Source organism: Carassius auratus, chromosome 4 (assembly GCF_003368295.1).
Source record: "Carassius auratus strain Wakin chromosome 4, ASM336829v1, whole genome shotgun sequence".
Lineage (NCBI taxonomy): Eukaryota > Metazoa > Chordata > Actinopteri > Cypriniformes > Cyprinidae > Carassius > Carassius auratus.
Window position 1 is genome coordinate 17,800,617 of NC_039246.1, and position 14,321 is coordinate 17,814,937.

General features: G+C 36.3%; 1 protein-coding gene across 8 annotated transcripts in view; it reads right to left on the bottom strand.

Moving 5' to 3' along the window:
* LOC113061357 (interleukin-15 receptor subunit alpha) overlaps positions 1 to 14,321 on the bottom strand; it is a 33,979-nt gene that overhangs the window by 13,431 nt on the left and 6,227 nt on the right. For 6 of the 8 annotated variants that reach the window (XM_026230426.1, XM_026230421.1, XM_026230415.1 and 3 more), the window contains 4 exons: positions 2,463 to 2,501; positions 1,498 to 1,536; positions 1,310 to 1,373; positions 248 to 1,229 (listed from right to left, as the gene is read on the bottom strand). The exons of the other annotated variants lie outside the window; for them this stretch is intronic. In XM_026230426.1, the coding sequence (XP_026086211.1) occupies positions 1,013 to 1,229; positions 1,310 to 1,373; positions 1,498 to 1,536; positions 2,463 to 2,501 (359 nt within the window). In that variant the 3' untranslated portion in view covers positions 248 to 1,012. Of the gene's footprint in view, positions 1 to 247; positions 1,230 to 1,309; positions 1,374 to 1,497; positions 1,537 to 2,462; positions 2,502 to 14,321 lie in introns of those variants that run through there. 8 annotated transcript variants of the gene reach the window in all.

Sequence of the window (14,321 nt, forward strand, 5' to 3'; positions counted from 1 at the left end):
TGTTAGAAAGAAATGTGGATGGTTGACAAAAGATATCTTGCCTAGGGTATCAAAATATCTGTTTCCAAACCCTGACAATTATGCACAATAATTTAATACGTATTACAAAATGCACAGTCACAAGTGTGTTTGCATTCAAATCATTTCTATTGAATGATCAGTGTAGGGAGACACTTTTTGCAGCCATTTATCTAAATGTTACTCGTGTGTTTTGTCATTGAAAAAATATACATAAAAACACAATGTATTAAAAACAATATAAAAACTTTATTCATTTCATGATAACATTAAAAGACTGGAGAGTTAGATGAGGTACATTAGATGGAAGTGATTAAACGTGCATTTATGGTGGTGTATTTCGTGGAGTGTGAAGTATTTTGTGCATCTGACTGGAATCAGATCAATGAATGTCCACACTGTGTATCCCAACTGTTCACATTCGATTTTTGTGTCCAGTGCTGCCCTTTTGTTTAATGGAGTATCTGCATTATCGGCATGCATTATTGCCATTGCTCTGGATTATTACCTACAGTATTATTACTGGATTATCTGCATTATCTGTTCTGGATTATTATGTATAAATACTGGATTATTTACATCTCCTATGAGGCAGTGGCTTTTTTCCATTTCACTGTCTCCACCTGTCTCTATTAAAAGAGGTGTGCAGTATATCGAGCAGTACATTCCTGCTCGACTTGCACTGCAAAACAACACAAACCTTGTTTTTGCAAAGACATTTGGCGTGTTTTCTATAAGCAAATCTGATGTATTTACATTAAACATGGCATGAAAAAGTGACGAAACCCAGTCAAAAGTGGTCAGACTTGAATCAGATGTCCAGAAATGGGATCTGAACAGGCAACAAATTAAAGTATCTTGAAACAGATGTGTAAAAAATGGTATTCCATGAGATTTATTTTCCCCGTTCGCACTTGCTAAATATGATCAGATTCCAATCAGATACTGTATGCTCAAAAATTTAGATTTGGACCGACAGTTTGAACAAGGTTTATCAGGAGTCTGTTCGTGGGAGGAGCTCATCACAAGTGTCCACACCATGGGTGATGACTGGATTGTTGTCAATGACAGAGCCTTCTGTGGAGTTTTCAGCTTTGTTTGATTGAGCCGAACTGGGTTCAGATGCACCGACTGGTAAAGCTGAGTAAGAAATGCAGAGATCTGGTTGGGGGTGATGTTCATGGTGGTTTCTATGATTTCGACGTCTTAAGCTGTGGATTAAAAGGTGAAAATTATTAAAAAAGAGGCTACAAAAAGTCAAACTTCAAACATCAATAGATTTAAAACATACCACACGAAAATGAATGCTCCCACCAGGCAAAGGAGAATTATTACTGTAACTCCACCTGCTGTTGCTAAGTGTTGAAAAAAATAAAAAACAACAACAATGGAACTTGTTAAAAAAAAAAATTAGTTAGCACAAAGTAGAGAAGAGTAGTTTGTGTGTGTAAGAAATTAACAGCAATAAATGGCACTTACATGTATAAGCATTAGAAAAGGCTGCCCCTGCATTTCCTCCTAAATGAAAGAGATTTTAAGTAGGTTTATTTTGTTCAAAATGTCACGTTGTTCCAAGCCTAAATGATTAATTTCTATCATTTAACATGATGAAAATTGTGTTTTCATGGAGTGGAAAAATCATAAACAGTTTAACAGGCTTTAGAGCTCCAAAAACATAAATACGCCATATAAATAAAGCCCATATGATTTCTATGCTATATTCCAAGTCTTCTGTTGCCACTGAGAAGTTTTTTTTTTTTTTTTTTGTGAAGAACACACTGAAAGATGTTTTTAACTGAACATCATCCCTCCAGTCTCAAACTCAATTCCTGAAAGGCCACAGCTTTTGCAGCTGTTTGGAGCGAAGTTCTGCAGAACTGTGATGCTCCAGAAATTGAGTCTGAGACCACTGCTCTAAAGTTTAGTTTACATGTAAGAACATACAACAACCAGTGATGTAAAAGCATGTTTTTTCATGTTTTAATAAATGCATGTGTATAGAACTATAGCAGAGGGGAAGATTTTTAATGAATAACTAGAATTTCCATCTGCTTCATGAACAAGATGTCATATAGCTTCGTGAGACTTACAGTTCATGAATATGTACTTCTTAAAGTACTGCTTTCACTGTAGTTTTCAGCATTTTGGGAGCTTGACAGCTCCTTAAAATTATATGAAAGATATGCATACAAATATTATAAGAGTTTTGATTTGTTTAAAATGGATTATTACATCTTGCGATGCAGTGACAGAAATGTAGATAGCTTGCAAGCTTGCAATCGTGGCTTTATTCTTTGTTACTGTTTCTACTGGTCTCAAATTTTCAGGTTAGTCAAAGAAATTCAGGTTCAAATTCCATGTAATTGATTTTGTGATTGATAGAGAATAATGATAAAGAAAGAAGACTGAGAATATTGTCCCTATGAATAAGGAAAAGAAATTACCTTCAGAAATAGTTGAGGTCCTCACAGATGCATTGACTCCTAATAAAAGATAGAAATAAAAAATACAAATAAAAACAGGAGAAGGAAAATGAGGCCAGTTGTAGGAGATCAGATAAGTTTAATATTATAAATTAAAATCTGTAAGAAAGATGTCAATAGTGGCGAGCACTCTTTAGTTCATTGATTGCAAGCCAGCATATGCTGACACTGCCACAGACTTTGTTACTGTTGTTCACCTGTATACACTGAAAAAGGCAGTATCATGAAGAGTTATATTCTGAGATAAGGGAGTTCATAAAGGTGCAGCAGTAAAAATACCTATTTATTGTCAAAGTCAGAAACAAAAAATGGTCACACCTTTTCTGAGGGTTGTACCCCTTAAAAATATAATTAAAACCACACTTTTTTAATTATATAACAATATATACTTAATTTGTGCAAACAAGAAAGGAAAAAATAAGTAAATAAATAAATATGTTTTAAGTTTAAAAGCCTATATACACAATTCAGTAGCTCTGGAAGACCAGTAAGTAGGCTGTCAAGACTATTTCATTCAGTTTAAACATCAGATGCAGTGAATCTTTTCTCTTTAATACAATTAATGTTGAGTCATTAACCAATTAGTCGTGACAAAAAATGCTAACTGATGCATTTATCATTTATAATGTCATCTAGATTGTTTGGTAGCTAGTTTACTAGTAACTCATATGTAGAAAAGTGTAAAGAAAGTATTAAGACAAGATTGAGAGAGATTGACAGAATTGGCAAGATCACTTTTTTTAAGTGCACCAAAATGCCAGGTACAAAAAGTCCCCATATTAAGACAAAACATGGTGTTCCCCTTGAAAAATAGCATGAGAAATGTTGTTTATTGTCCCCTATTTGATTAAATGTATGCCCATGTGTAAAGGTGGGTGCTTTTAAAAGAATGAATAAATATACTTCGATAATTCATGCACATTCCATTTTGCAAATGTCACGTTACATGATTTTACTGATTTGCATGGAAATTAGGCTTTTATGGCGGAACGAAAGCACAGTGCTGCAAAAGGGGGAGGAATGGGGCACAATAATCGTTTTATCTCGATTATTGGATTTTCATAATCCTTGGAGGCCAAAATCTAAATCGAATCATTTTTTAGATTAATTGCACAGCCCTAGTGTGTCATGTCTTTTTCCTGGTTGTACGTGGTTAGTTTTGTACACTCTGGGTTTGGTGATATGTAGTTGTGATTATGCACCAACATTTTTTGTACATAAAAGGAAGATCTTGTCAAAGTGTGGTATGCATCCTGTCTTGTTTCAAATTCAAGTTCAACACTGGGATCTTTATGTAACCTAATCTCTTGGGGTAATGTGGAGGTCAGGGCCTCTACATACAAATCCCCACAGACATCATTAAATTAGATCAAAGTTATTTGAGAACATTTGAAATTTAACTAAATAGAAAATTAGCATGCAATATTCTAAAAAGGTTCTCTTTGAACATTTTAATCCATTGTTTACGCCACAGAAACAGTTAATTCTCAGAACATAGAGACTCTGTCATCTAGATATCACAATATAGAGATAGTGTCTGTCCCAAGAACTAGAAAAAAACCAAACCAATTTAAGAGTAACAATTTAATTGATGTTCAACAAATAAGAAAACAAATGTAATATGAATAAATGGTAACACTTTATTTTGATCGTTCACTTTAGACATTCTACTAACAGTAAATAACTTTGCAACTACATGTCAATTAGCAGTTAGTAGTGTATTAGTAGACTATCTGCTTAATATCTTCTAACACTTTCTTTATCAACTTATAGTCAAATTATACTTAACCTAAACCTACCCTAACAGTCTTCTCTGAGAGTTAGTAGACATTTAGTTGCAAATTAAAGAGAATTAGTTGACATGTAGTTGACTTGTAGTTACAAAGTTACTTATTGTTAGCAGAATGTCTAAAGTGGACTATCGAAAAAAGTGTAACGGAATAAACAAATGATAAAGCTTGGCTCATTGAATATCAGGTCCCTTTCTACGAAAACACTTTTAGTAAATGAAATGATCACTGAACATAACCTAGATGTGCTCTGTTTGACAGAAACCAGGCTAAAACCTGATGATTACATTATTTTAAATGAGTCTACCCCCCATGATTACTGTTATAAACATGAGCTGTGTCCAAAAGGTAAAGGGGGGGGGAGGTGTTGCTTCAGTTTCTAAAAAAATATTTTCAGTATTTCTCAGAGGGCGGGATCGGATATAACATGTTTGAAGTAATGGTCCTTAATATAGCATTATCCAGAGAAACAAGTGTTAATGATGATAAATCCTGTGATGTTTGTACTGGCTACTGTATAAAGGCCACCAGGGCACCATACAGAATTTATTAAAGAATTTGCTGATTTTATATCCGAGTTAGGGCTGGCTGCAGATAAAGTTTTAATTGTTGGTTATTTTAATATCCATGTTGATAATGAAAAAGATGCATTGGGACCAGCATTGATAGACATAATGAACTCTACTGCGGTTAGACAACACGTGTCAGGTTCTACTCATTGTTGAAATCATACTCTAGATTTAATACTGATGCATGGAATTGATGTTGATGGTGTTGAAATTATGCAGCCAAGGGATGATAAGAGATGACTGCACACCTTCACACAACTCCAACTTTTTTATTAAGTTTGCAGATGACACGACTGTGGTGGGTCTCATTAGCAACAATGATAAGACAAACTACAGGAGCGAGGTGAGCCGCCTGTCCAGGTGGGGCAGTGACAACAATCTCTCTCTGAACATGGAGAAGATGAAGGAGGTTGTTGTAGACTTAAGGAGAGCACACACTCAGCACGTTCCTCTGACCATTGTGGAAGATTTTTAGTAGTAAGGTTTTAATTAATCAAGTATATAATCAATGTGAATCTAGCCATTTTTGTTTTAAGTTATTATTCTATTAAAATCTAATAGAAAGTTGCCTACGCCCTGGAATGTACCAAACTGACAAGAAACACAGGGTCAGATATACATTGAGGGCCTGCGTAAATCAAGCAGAGGATGTATGAAATGTGTAGACTAAAGATAAAGTTGTTGACTATGTGGAACCGCCCCATATAGTGTGTATATAAGGAAAAACCAAATAGTATACGAGAGATCTCCTTGCCAGGAGCTCTCGGCTTTGTTTTGCGCAAAATAAAGTCTTTTCTTCTGAGAGAAAAATCCCTGACTGAGTTCGATTCTTTGGAGAACCGGCAAAATACACCACATATTTTGCACCCCAGATGGGACTGGAAAGGAGCAGAGTGGACGACTGCTTTTGAGCTGACTGATGAGCAACACACACACACAGTGGTGGCCACCATAGAATAAGGTAAGCATTTTTGCTTATATAATTAGTGTGTGTTGTTGACTGGTCAGTTCTGAGTGGTAAAGACACTTAAAATCTGCTCTTCCAAATGTAGAAAAATAATAGGATATCTAAATTGAAAAAGGGGTTTTACTCCAGAAGAAATAACTGCATGCACATATTTGGGTTATTAATAGGAAAGCCTTGGAAGGTAACCTTGATTTAAAACAAAAATGGTGTAGGCAGAAAGACATTGTATGCAATGTTCTGTGTTTATTGGATAGCTGTGACCTAGGAAAGGGCAGTGATAAACGGATAAGCAGATTAGTTAAGGAATCGCGAGGAAAAGTCCCACGGATACCGCTTTGAGAAAGTATAAGTGAAATTCTCTAAGGACTGAATAGGTGGGCCCTTAAGGAGCTCTAGGAAGAGCTGTGTTTTGTTGTGTGGATGTAACTGTGTCCGGACGAATGACTGTGTGAACGATGATGAATGTATGAACAAATAAATTCCGTATTGGGTGGGTAAGGGTCGAGCACCGTTCCTGGACCTTCACTTTGGTGTGAACTGGTAGAATTGGACTCGACCCAGATCTGCCTTATCTGCCTTTAGCAGGAGAATTCCCAATACTCAAGGGAACCATGGAGGTAACAGGAGAACTAGAGTTAGAAGGGCAGTTAGACATGGATGAGGAAAATAAGCCAGCTGTGAAAACACAGAGGCAACCCAGAAAGGATAAGTGCAGGAGCCCTAAAACAATAAAGTTAACTGTATGAAGGTTGTTTTAGAGAAAAATAAATACAAATGTTCCAAGAAATGGACTAATATAGAGATGGTAGATATGGTGGAATATAGAAATAATAATAAATTAATAAAAATAAGATATGCATTTATTATTTAATAACTTATATTAATAGATTAATTAATTTAAAAGATGCACGTGCTTAAAACTTTATACCTAATATGTGAAGACATCTAAAATTTGTATCTTGTTATCCCTGGGACACAGTATAAAAATTAATCCATTACAGAGTTTCAGAGATTGGGCTTGTTTAAATGTAAAAAATAAAATAAATAACTTGTGCAATGTGGAATGAAAGCAAGATTGGGTGACCAAGTTAATAGACATTTTGATACAAAAGCCATAGGCATTTTACAATAGGAAGGGAACTAGTTGCTTAAATAATTTAATTTAATTATTTTATTTACAATAATAGGAATTATTTTATGTTGGTTAGGAAACATTAATTCACCAATACCAGATTATGCTGAATCATGTATGCAAATATAGAAGAAAAATGATGATTGAAGTCTTTATTTTACCATGCGCATGTCATGCTGTTATAAAAGGGTTTATTTTATTTTATTGCAGTATACTTAGATAATAAAGGTAGCTGATTTCTGCATTTTGCAAAGAAGAAAAAATGCTTGCTATTTTTCTGCAATGAAGAACTTGCTTAACTAACAAAGAATAAGAGAACTGCTGTTTTCAACCAGATGATTTTGTTTTTATTAAGGGACCACTGAAAGAGGAGGATTAAAAGTATATAAAATTTGAAAAAGAGCTGACTGCTCAGAAACAATTTGGTCAGAAGTTACATAGGTACATTTGATTAATGCAGTCTCTGAGTGTTAAACTTTCAGATGATTTCTGGAACAGTGCCTTGACAAAGGAAAGCAATGAACTGGAGAAGTGGCAAAGCAGCAAACACAGCAGCAGAGAGAAGAAGAGGGAGGGGCTAATGGACGCTATAACCTCCTAAAAGAGAAGAACACACTGCAGCAAGGAGAAAGACTGAATAAAAGCAGGAAAAGGTGAATCTTTCACTTGAGACTTTTCCTGAGGGTGAAAAGAACATTATGAAATGCCAAACTCTGGCAGAAAGCAACCAGAAGCGAAGCAGAGGAACAACAGAGACCGTACTCCACAACATCAGGTCTTTGAGTGCCATCACAGACTGACGACCCAGTACAACAGCCCAGGCTGATGATGTCATCAGAAGGACTTCCATCCCTTCAGTGCACAGGTCCTGCATATTCAATGAACACTATAGAGACTGCTTCAAATGTTAATTATTTTATTTCATTATCTTATTTACTATGTTTTAATCTTGATTATTCACTGGTCTCACAGCATTTCTTTAAATTCTGTGTTTTAACTAACTCTCTATCTGCTTTTCAATAGGTTCCAGTCCAATCTTATATTTTAAAGAAAAAAATATATATATATATTCTGACAGACAGAAGTGAGTACTTGACTCACCGATCAGATAAACATGGAGCTGGATTTGGCATAGTAGGGCTGTTTCATTAACCAACTAGGGGAAAATGCATAACTGAATACTTGACAACAATGCTGAGTGCTTTGGGAAAAGAGAATAAAAAAAAAAAAAAAAAAAAAAGGGTATCTTGATGAACAATAGAAAAAATATATATGGTTGAAAAAAATAGAAATATTGGTCACTCCATTTTGTTTAAAGGTAATTTTCTAAGGTAAAACTGAATAAAATAATATTGAATAAAAAATTATTCCAAAGATCCAAAATCATGAAATCAAATATGCTGTCATCACTGGGGATAACAAGATGGAAATGTTGATGACCATGGATCCAAGATTTACAGAGATCTCCAATCCTCTTCTCAGAGTTGCTCATGAGCAATAACAAAAAAGTATTTGACTAAAAACTTTAAATTAGACGAACAAGTGACATTTGAGAAATTATAATTGGCTCTCTCAAATGCCCAATGCCTAGGCCTAATATTCTAAACAAATTCATCTATGAGATTTTGAAAAAAGGAGAAGAAAATAAAAGTTTTTGGCAAAAAAAAAAAAAAAAAAGGGGGAGTGAAAGTGTGTGAAAAAGTATGAATGATGGTGTTGTATGGCATGAAAGAGAGTGTCTGACGAGACACTGAGGCAATTCAATCAATTTGCCCAAACAGCTGTATACAAATTTGAATGTGGGCCCACAGCGCAAACTTATGCCCAGAAAAATAATGACCATGGATGAATTTGGTTAAGTTTCCTGGTCAGTACCTAGGTCTTTGCGCAGCGTATAACATGGGAAGGCAGAGCAGAGCAAAGCAAGCTTGCTCTGTCCACCCACATCTAACTTTCTTTTCAGCATAACATTAGGGAGCTGATTTTGTGTCAAAAGGATAAAATATTGTCTTTCTAAATGTTAACATAAAGTGGGTTGAGTGTTTTCCAGGTCAAAAGGCCTATGCTACTGAGCAACATAGGCTTAGATAAATTATCCATTAATCTAGTGGAACTCAGTTTACAAAACAAAGAGATAACTAAATAAGCAAATTGTTGAGAATAAAATTGAAATGAATTAAAAAATAGTAAAGACAGCACTGGAATTGTAAATTGAAATTGAAAACTCAAAAAGGGGCCAGGACAGCCCTCAACCCACATTACATTTCCACAGGTCACACCAAGAAGGACGACTAGCAAGATGAGCAAATTAGCATGCTTGATAACACTAACAAAAAACTCTTAAGTTTTCCATTTACAGGTGACAGCAGTTCCAGTAAGACCAAGGAATGCTTCGCCCCATCAAAGAGAACCAGTGAGGGTGCAGTTATGATCTCAAGAGAGCCTGGCATTAATCAGCAAAATGGTTACAGAGTGACACCTGAGTTCACATCTCTAACCTTAAAATAATCCAACCAGCTTCAACAACTCCACACAGCATGAAGTGAGGGATGAATGGCGTGCTAGTAACGACCCACCCTTGCCAACGAGGGAAAGACCATTGCAACGACTCGCAAAGAGTCTCCCTGGTGAAGATGGAATGAGAGAATGATGGGACTGCTATTGAGATCAAAATACTTGGGTGCAGATATGAGCCAACAAATAGAAAAGAAAAAGTGGAAAAAGAATGTCAAGGAATGGTAGATGAAGAATTTGAAGGTTATGAGAAGGGAAATATGGATGTAGGAAGGATAGAAGGGAGAATAGAGCAATTGGATGCAACAAATAGAATGAAAGGAGCAAAATAGAAAAGCTCAAGATTATTTGTGAATTGAAGAAGGAAAAGTATGTGTTATGTTTGGGGGACAATGCTGTATTTATATACCAAATAATACTGCTCAAGAAGGAGCATTTAATGAAGTACTGATCAAATTGAAAAGGCTAAGAAGGGTAGATAAAGAAACTGTTGGAAAAGATAATAAAATGTAAGACTGGTTTGATTTACAGTTAGGAGCATGGGGAGCATAGTTTATAACTAAATTGGGAAAGTTTTTAGGAAGTGCATTATTAACAGGATATTTACTATTCTTTATACTGTATTCTTCCTATATTGAGGTCACGAGTCAAAGCCACAGCTAAGCAAATTAAATTCAAAGATGTCAAGACAATGGGAAATAGATTTTTTAAGGTAACCGAAAAGGCTCTCTACGATACGTAAGGTATCTGAGCCGAAGATCAACTCTTATAATCTTGTGATATTCAATGTGTGACATGATGTATGTATGTTTATGTCTTTTATACATAACTGTGATAACCACAGGCAAATGCTGAACCAATTGCACGCTCACGCTTTTAACATTGTGTACTATTAAAGAAGGAAATAGGGAGACTGGATCTTTTACTCGCTCCTAATCAAAAAAGGAGAGAGATGTTTGGTCCAGTAATCCCTCAGAGTGGAATTTCATAATCTAGTCACTGGTGATAATACAATGTGACTTATTTAGTCACTAGGTAGTGTAACTAATATGACTGGATTATGGAGTAGCACTCTGGATAAGAATAATCAAATGTGAGACTTATTAAGTCTCAAAGGGGAGAATATGTGGAAGATTTTTAGTAGTAAGGTTTTAATTAATCAAGTATATAATCAATGTGAATCTAGCCATTTTTGTTTTAAGTTATTATTCTATTAAAATCTAATAGAAAGTTGCCTACGCCCTGGAATGTACCAAACTGATAAGAAACACAGGGTCAGATATACATTGAGGGCCTGCGTAAATCAAGCAGAGGGCCTCTCCTCTAGGGATGTATGAAATGTGTAGACTAAAGATAAAGTTGTTGACTATGTGGAACCGCCCCATATAGTGTATACAAGGAAAAACCCAATAGTATACGAGAGATCTCCTTGCCAGGAGCTCTCGGCTTTGTTTTGCGCAAAATAAAGTCTTTTCTTCTGAGAGAAAAATCCCTGACTGAGTTCGATTCTTTGGAGAACCGGCAAAATACACCACACCATCAACGGTGCGACTGTGGAGAGAGTGAGTAGCACCAAGTTCCTGGGTGTGCACATCACAGAGGACCTCTCCTGGACAAAAAACACAGCAGCACTGGCCAAGAAATCAAATCACCATTTCTACTTCCTCCGAGGAGAGCCAGAGCCCCGCCCCACATCATGTACACTTTCTACAGAGGCACCATCGAGAAAATTCTGTCAAGCTGCATCACTGTGTGGTATGGCGCCTGCAACGCGTCCTGCCGAAAGACTCTGCAACGCATAGTGAGAGCAGCTGAGAAGACCATTGGTGTCTCTCTCCCCTCCCTCCAGGACATTTATGGAACCCTTCTCACTCACAATGCCCTCTGCATCGCAGGTGATCCCACCCACCCGTCACACAGATTCTTCAGCCTGCTGCCATCAGGGAGGAGACTGCAGAGTCTCCAGGCCAAGACCAGCAGACTGAAGGACAGCTTCATCCACCAGGCTGTCAGGAAGCTGAACTCACTCCCGAACTTGCCCCCCCTTCCCTCTTCTGCCCAGGCACCACTGAACTATGATTTGTCTTTGATCTGTCATCTCTTTTAGAAGAAAACAAACATAAACCCAGGTATTTATCCAATACAGTAGTTAAATTAATTAATGAAAAATAAAGCATCAACAGGTGCTGACATTTCACACCAGCACAGCAGTAATGACTTTATGAACTACTTTACTTCTAAGATCGATACTATATGAGATAAAATTGTAACCATGCTGCCGTCAGCTACAGTATCGCATCAGACAGTGCACTATAGATCACATGAAGAACAGTTCCACTCATTCTCTAGAACAGTAGAGAAAGTTGTTAAAACATCTAAACCAATAACATGTATATTAGACCCTATTCCATCTAAGCTCCTAAAAAAGGTGCTTCCAGAAGTCATAGATCCTCTTCTGACTATTATTTATTGCTCAGTGTCATTAGGATATGTCCCCAAAGCCTTCAAACTGGCAGTTATTAAACCTCTCATCAAAAAAACACAACTTCACCCCAAAGAACTAGTTATTACAGACTGATCTTGAATCTTCCTTTTCTGTCCAATATACTAGAAAAGGTAGTATCCTCACAATTATATTCCTTCTTAGAGAAAAATGGTATATGTAAGGTTATCCAGTCAGGATTTAGACCGTATCATAGTACTGAGACTACTCTCCTTAGAGTTACAAATGACCTGCTCTTATCATCTGATCATGGTTCTATCTCTCTGTTAGTGCTATTGGATCTTAGTGTTCAAATCATACTTATCTGACCACCATCAATTTGTAGCAGAAAATGAAGAGGTATCATATCGATCACAAGTGCAGTATGGAGTACCTCAAGGCACAGTACTTGGGATTTTATATTTACGCTTTACATGTTACCCTTGGGAGATATCATCAGGAAGCACAGTGTTAACTTTCACTGTTATGCTGATGATACTCAGCTCTATATTTCTTCGAGGCCCAGAGAAACATACCAATTAAATAATGTATGGGATGCATAGTAAATATAAAAACCTGAAATAGGAGTAATTTCTTACCACTAAAAATGTTAATTATAGGACATAAAAACTCTGCATGTAATAACCTAGAACACTGTCTAAGACTTCACCGTCTAAGACATCAGTTAGGAACCTAGGTGTGCTATTTGATAGCAATCTTTCCTTTGAAAGCCACATTTCTACCATTTGTTAAACTGCATTTTTCCATCTCGTGGTTGTTCTGCATGCTTAATAAACAAACTCCAGCTGGTCCAAAATGCAGCAGCTAGAGTTCTTCCTAGAACCAGGAAGTATGATAATATTAGCCCGGTTCTGTCAACACTGCACTGGCTCCCTATCAAACAATATATAGATTTTTTAATCTTGCTTATTACTTATAAAGCCCTGAATAGTTTAGCACCTCAGTATTTGAACAAGTTCTTATTGCGCTAAAGTCCTCCACGTCCACTGCGCTCTCAAACCTCTGGCAATTTTATAATATCTAGATTATCAAAATCAACTGCAGGCGGCAGATCCTTTTCCTATTTAACACCCAAACTCTGAAATAACCTACATAACACTGTTCGGGAGGCAGACTCACTCTGTCAGTTTAAATCTAGATTCAAGACCCACCTCTTTAACCTGGTTTACACATAACACACCAACACATTTCTAATATTCAAATCAGTTTTCTTAATTAGGTAAACCGGAAACCATATGTACTTGCTACATCGTTAGAAGAATGGCATCTATGCTAATATTAGTCTGCTTCTCTCTTATTCCGAGGTCACCGTAGCCACCAGATCCAGTCTGTATCCAAATCATATGGTCACTCCAGTCACCTGGATCCAGTACGTATCCAGAACAGATTGTGGATAAGCACCTAGAGAGGACCTCTACAGCCCTGAATGTTAGCAGAGACCAGGACAACTATATGAGCTACAGAGACAGATCCACAGTAAAGACCTTGTCTCCTAGATGGCCACCGGGACAAAACCACAGGAAAGAGATGTTTCTTCTGCACAATCTTACTTTGCTTTTTGCCTAGAATTGAACTGCTGGTTTCATCTGGTCAGAAGAGAACTGTATCACTAAGAATGAACTCCAGCCAGTAAAAGTGTGTTTTGCATGTCGTCCCCTTGGAATTACAAGGTTCTATCTGCGTTCTGAGTAGTTTTGAGATATTGAGCTTTAAAGTTTTTGTGTTCCATAGACTTCTGTAGATAGAACTTTTTTGTTTTTTCAATAAAAAATCCCAAAATGTACACAACTTAAAATAAAACATCACATAATGTAAATAAATTTTCACAGAATAAGAAAATGTGAATAACTCAATTTTGACAAAAATGTCAGATAGAACCTTATAATTCCAAGGGGACGATGTGCTAACAGTGCTGACCTATTCTTGTTCAAAATATACATATATTGCAGGGGTTGGCAATGTCATCACATGGTTAAAATTACCATTGAAATAAAATGCACATAAAAAGTGCCTAGGCTACGTTAATTTATTGCTTAGTTTCATTTGGTGGGTATAGTGCAGTACAAATTCTGCTAGGCAATTCTTGCAAATAAAGAACAGTCTATATTGAGACTAAAGGAGGCATGTTTGCATGAAAAGGAATGGTGGTAACTTGACTAGTTAATTTAAATATTCACGATGCAGTGCAACTTCAGCCTTGTACTCTGTAAAGTGGATTGGGATGGTTAGTGAATAAAACTTTGATATTACACTGAATTACCATGTGCAAATAGGGTTTTACAGTTTAGTGAATTCCGCTCTAAAATTTTTAGGCCAATTTATTTCTAAATTACATAGAATATTGC